The sequence below is a fragment of the Apis dorsata genome, unplaced genomic scaffold (assembly GCF_000469605.1).
Source record: "Apis dorsata unplaced genomic scaffold, Apis dorsata 1.3 scaffold_220, whole genome shotgun sequence".
Taxonomy (NCBI): domain Eukaryota; kingdom Metazoa; phylum Arthropoda; class Insecta; order Hymenoptera; family Apidae; genus Apis; species Apis dorsata.
In genome coordinates, this window is record NW_006263502.1 from 114,052 (window position 1) to 120,093 (window position 6,042).

The 6,042-nt window shown below is 26.0% G+C and overlaps 1 protein-coding gene across 1 annotated transcript; it reads left to right on the forward strand.

Moving 5' to 3' along the window:
- Nucleotides 1-230: 230 nt before the first annotated feature.
- LOC102672938 (mitotic spindle assembly checkpoint protein MAD1) lies at nt 231-3,782 on the forward strand. Its single transcript, XM_006615237.2, has 7 exons — nt 231-555; nt 720-977; nt 1,051-1,281; nt 1,357-1,793; nt 1,901-2,350; nt 2,424-2,722; nt 2,947-3,782. Exons 2-7 carry the CDS (start codon nt 720-722, stop codon nt 3,306-3,308), a joined length of 2,037 nt encoding a protein of 678 aa, XP_006615300.1. The 5' UTR covers nt 231-555; the 3' UTR covers nt 3,309-3,782.
- The last annotated feature ends 2,260 nt before the right edge of the window (nt 3,783-6,042 follow it).

Here is a 6,042-nt window from a genome sequence, read left to right on the forward strand (position 1 = left end):
TATTTTTAAAGGCTCGGATATTTAATTAATTTAATAATTTATTTGGATTTGTAATAAAAATATAAGAATGTTTTGTGTTAAAAATTATACAGATTATATAATTTTATTTAATATACAAATATAGTTATATACATGTGAAATTGGAACATCATCTACTATATTAAATTTTTTTATTTTCAAATTTAAGAATTTGTATGGTAATTTGTATGCAGCTAAACAATATTTATTGTAATGTCTTTGGTATTTGACGTTAGTTAACGCGTTGATGCTCTATGCAAATGTTACCACCATATTAGTATATAAGTACGTATTGTGACGCTACGGAACATGTATTGAAAGAATGTGTTGCAGTGATGATGCTTATTTATAAATATAGTTTTTGTGAAACAAATATAATAATTTGAATAACAGTGTTGCAGAAATTATTCTCAATAAAACGAATTATATACTATAATATTCTATATGCTATAAATGTATATACACTTAAATTACAATAAAACGTTTATACCAGTAATTGAATTTTCAACAATATAATATTATTAAAGATTTATCAAGGTAAACTTAATTTAAATGATACATATTTAATATTTTGTGACACGTATATAATAATTAAAAAGGTTAAATAGATATTGGAAATGATTTAAAACAATTATCTAATTTGAGGTTATAATCATAACCTTTTTTTTTATATAATAATTTATATTATATTCTTTTTATAGATGAATGATAAAGATCCAACAAGTGTTATTCAAATGATAAAAGATCTTAGATCAGGTTCTGAAGCATATCGTAAGAGTAATAATAGTGTACCTGTAAAATTATCAGGAACTACATATACATCAGTACTTGACACTGATGAATGTATAATTTCACCAAAAAGACCAAAGTTGAGTGATTCTAATAATTCTAATTTAAATAGAAGTGAAACAGAGAATATTCCTGGTAGTCCATGGGAATGGAGAAGATTAAAAGGAGAGGTAATATGTTTCCAATTAATGTTATATATAAATTTTTGAAAATGAAGTATTTCAAAAATCTATATTTTATTAGGTTATATCTTTGAAAACAAGATTGTCTCATCAAGAAGCTGCTGTACAACAGCTTCATAAAATACGTAGACAAATGGAAGAAGTTTTTGAAAAAGAAAAAGGTATTTTAGAAATACAAGTAGAGCAAGATAAACAAACAATTAAACAATTAGAAGTACGACTTGACATTTCACGTAGAACAATTCAGGATACTCGCGAAGCACAGGCTGCTGCAGAAAAAGAATTGTTTGAAGTATAGTATCTACATATAGTTTAATTATTTTAATGATCTTCCACTTATATATTTAATATATAAAATTTTTTGTAGGTAAAAACAAATTTGGAACAGAAAATTATAGCATTAATGAATGAAAATGCAAAGTTATTAGGTGATTTTAAACATACATCTACCCAAGAAAATAAAGCAGTAACAAAAGATTTTACTGACGGATTTGATACGCAATCAAAATTAGAATCAGCACAAACAAGAATAAAACAATTGGAAGAAAAATTGAAGGAATATCAAATAAAGCAGCAAGAATTGGAATTACAAAATGTAGAATTTCAGGCTATAAAAATAAAGGTTGAGAGGTTAGAATCAGAAAAGATGCAATGGGAGGAGGGAAAAATGTTCACTGCAAAAGCAGCAAAAGCAAACGAACTTGAGAAAGAATTAATTATTGCAAAAGAAACCATTGCTTCATTAAGAGAATCTGTTAGAGGGAAACTACTTTTAGAAGAACAAATGTCTAATGTAATGAAAAGGTATGTAAGGGAATATAATATAATATAAAGGAATATTTTTCTATATTTCTATGATTGATAAATATTTGCTATTTATTATGTTTAAATATGTTTTTATTTTTCTGTAGATTAGAACATACAGAAAGAGTGGAACAACAAGTTGCAATGCTTGAAGCTAAAAAAACGGAGCTTTCGTTACGTTTGACTGAATATGAATCTATTGGAATTACAGGACCATCTGCTCTAAAACGTGAATTGAATCGATTGCAACAAGCCGAATTAGTTTTAAAAGCAGAAGAAGGACAACTCAGATCGAAACTTGATGCTGCGTTAAGGGAATCACATACTTTATCAAAGAATTATGAAGACGCTAAAAAATTAGCCATGAATGTGACAGTTTCCAAAGAAAAATTGAATACATATGTGGGTAGACTACAAAAAAAAATGTTACTTATCACGAGGGAGAGAGATAGTTATCGACAACAATTAGATTTGTACGAAAAGGAAATATCTATAGATAGCAATAATGCAATAACCGAAAGAATACCTGCGCTGGAACGCACGATAGATGTTTATAGGTAAATTTAATTTTCATTTGAAAGTTTTTATTCTCAATATTAATATGATTACTGAAGAGATTTACATTTTCAGGGATTTAGTTGCAAAATTAGAAAGTGATCTACAAGCAGCCGAAGGCTATAACCAAACAGAAGAGTGTAATAAATTAAAGGAAGAAGTTGAGCGATTAAAGGGAGAATTGGAACATCGAGCACTAAAAGGTGACTTCAATTCCAATGCAAGAGTATTACACTTTACAATGAATCCTGCTGCTATCGCAGAACAACAGGCGGAAGAGAAGCAAAAGGCGTTGTTATGCGAATTAGAGGAACTTAGGGCAAAAGTAATGCAAGGTGGAATTAATGCGACAACATCTTCTCTTCAAGCACAAGGTAATTATTTATTTTATTATTATTATTATTATTAGAAAAATAAATTTAAATTTTATTTTTATTAAAATCTGTTCTTAAATAAAAAATTAAATGAAATAAGAAATTTTTAAATAAGACAATCAACGATGAATGAAATCTTTTTTTTTTCTATAAATTTTTTTAATTATAACTATTTATATTATTTTAACTTACAACTATTTTAACTTTTTTCATTTTATTTTCAGAAATAGCAGAACTCAAACAGACTCATGAGATCAAAATAGCTCGTCTCAAAGAGGCTTTCAAAGCATCCTCGCAAGAATATCGACAAGCTTGTTATCAATTATTTGGTTGGCGAGTGGATAGAACAAAGGAAGGTCAATATAAATTGTATAGTCAGTACGCTGAATCACCAGATGATTTTTTGTTTTTCAAAATTGGAGAGGAAGGAGTAAATCTTCTAGAGACCACTTTCTCTGCGACTCTTGGAGCATTGGTGGAGCAATATTTACAACAACAACACAGCGTACCTATGTTTCTCAATGCCGTGCAATCAGATTTATTTAATCAGCAAACTATGACAAACATTCTAAGTGTACCTTCCTAATCGCCAATTAATTTTCGTGTACGAGATCTGGTATAAAGAAAGCGAGATAGCTTTGAAAAAATTTTATTTTTGACAAGTCATATAGTTCAGAAATTATATTCTTTGCGACAATCCTTACTGGTTTTTATTATTTATTTCATATCTTAAAACATTTTTTTTGAAAGAACTTTTTAAATGAATTAGTTGGAAGATAAAATTTAATAATTAAAATCCATAAGATGTTAATATAATTTTTTAAATCATTTATTTTATATATATATTTTTAATTATGAAATTAATAATATTTAAATGCATTTCCTAGCAAAAAGTAAAAATTTATTATAGTGATAGTAGATTAGTTCGTCCTGATATATTTTTTATTGCTAGATCTCGTAGATCTTATAAAAAAGTTCATTCTCGAATAACATTTATTCATTACATAATCATGTTTTTAATGAATGGGAGTAACAAATAAAACTGCCATATTGCTTTTAAGATATATTATTTCATCTAGTTTCATGTATCATCGATTAGAATTTCTTATAATTCGTATATTTCTTATGAGATTAAATTCGATGTAATTAATCGTAATCAAATGTAATCGAATCGATACATCTTGTTTATTCCATATTGGTATTTGAAATGAAATATCAATTATGTTCATGATGCGAGATCAATCTATATTATTTACATTCGTTATAATAGAAGTCGGTCAATTTTCAATAATTAACAAAATTATCCGCAACAATAGTAGCTAAATGTTATGAAATAATAATTTAGATATTAAGTTGTGGTTAACATTCCTGATAGCAAATTAATATTTTTTATTGATCACGAAAACAACATTTTTATTCAACGTGTAAAAAATAATTTTTTGACTTGTTTTTATACATATATATAGAATGTTTAAAAAATTCTTACTTTACGAATCATTTACATGAGATATTTACTTTTACATAGGATATTCGATTATAAATAGTAAAATGTATAATAATGTATTGTGTTCTTATTTTTGAAATATTTATTTTTTAATCTATTAAAAAAAAAACACAAACAAACAAATAGAATAAGTGAAATAAAAGTTAGAAAATTATTGAATAATTTTTAGCAATTGGATTAAACATAATTTAGATAATTATTTTTATTCTTTTTATGTCAATATTAATCTTCGAAAACGAAATATCACTTTACTAGTAAGTTAAGTTGAAATTAGTTTGACCATTGCGGCGATCTAACACTTAACGCGAGAAACACAATGGTATTCGTCTCTATAACTTAGGGATTTCCAACTTCAGAAACTTCAGGTTCTGTCTGTGTTCGAATAGATTGACTCAAGACAGATGTTAATCTCGCGTCCAATTCCGTCGGTACACGGAATCAGAAACTTCACCAAAAGAAACATTCTGTTAACGTACACTGATAGTCTGTTTGCTTTCGCTCTTGTTCCTTGTAAATTTCTCTCATTAATCAACAATAGAACGTTGCACAAATGAATTAAACTTTCGTCATACCAATTCTTTTATTTCTCTTTAACGAAATAAAATATATTTTACTCTTAACAAAAGAGATCTATGTTCAAAAGTCATCGTTTAGAATTTCATTGATTTTTTATTAATTTTTATTAATTTTTGCATTATCTATATATATATATATATAGATATATATACAATATACTTTTAAAACTGTAAAAATGTTGAACAATGTATCATTTCCATACTCTCTTTATTCAATTTCCTTTAAAAACCTCATCATATACTTTCTCTGCTCTAACTTACTCTAACGAAATTAAATATCACAAAGGAAAGTATAATTCTAGTCTAAATCATATTTTTTCTTCAAGTTACCTTCTAAAAATATCATTCACGAAATATGAAGGAGAATAAATTAAAAAAAAAGGAAAAATCTTCAACACTTCACTCTCAAAGCTTTCAAAAGAGAAGCCAAAGAGAAATATGATATCAAAAGAAACAAAATTAAATCTAAAATTTTTTCGAAACTTTACATTAAAAAAACTACTGTTCATCTAAATTATACTCAATATTATTACATATTACGCAAACTCTAAGAAAAGGACAGTTCCAATTCTTTTATTCAAAGTTTTCAAAAAAAAAAAAAAGAAATATTTTATCCATTCTTCTGATTCTTATGAAATATGATTATGATTCTTCTCCATTGGAAATCATAGTTTATTTAATTTGCATTTATTGTTGGGATGCACTATATATTTCAAAAAGAGAAGAAAATATTTTCACATCTTCAGAAATTTTCAAACAAAAATCCATAGTTGTTCAGTATCGTTTATAATAATATATCATGTTTATTTTTGTACCTTTTTTTTGTACAATATTTTCAAATTGCTCGATACTTTATTTTTTTATTCAAATATTGTTTTAATCGCACTAATTTAAAGATCGTAGGTCAATTCATGGTTCGAAAGAAAAGCCTCGTTTCGCTTAGAATGTGAAAAATTCCTCAGCCGAGAGATGCTTGCTTACATTTCATATTTTTAAACAATTATAATTCATAATTCAGTAAGCAATACATTATATTTTCTATATTATTTTATTTTAATGGAACAACAGTGACAAAAAAGAATACGATTCCAAAAAAAAAAAAGAAAAAATTATATCCAGTAAACTTTTAGATCAGAAATCATAGTTCTTCTATTATATAGTCCATTACAGTATTTAACTAAGTGGTCGTTTATAATCCAAAAACATATATACAAAGGAAGAAAAAAAAAAAAAAAAAAAAA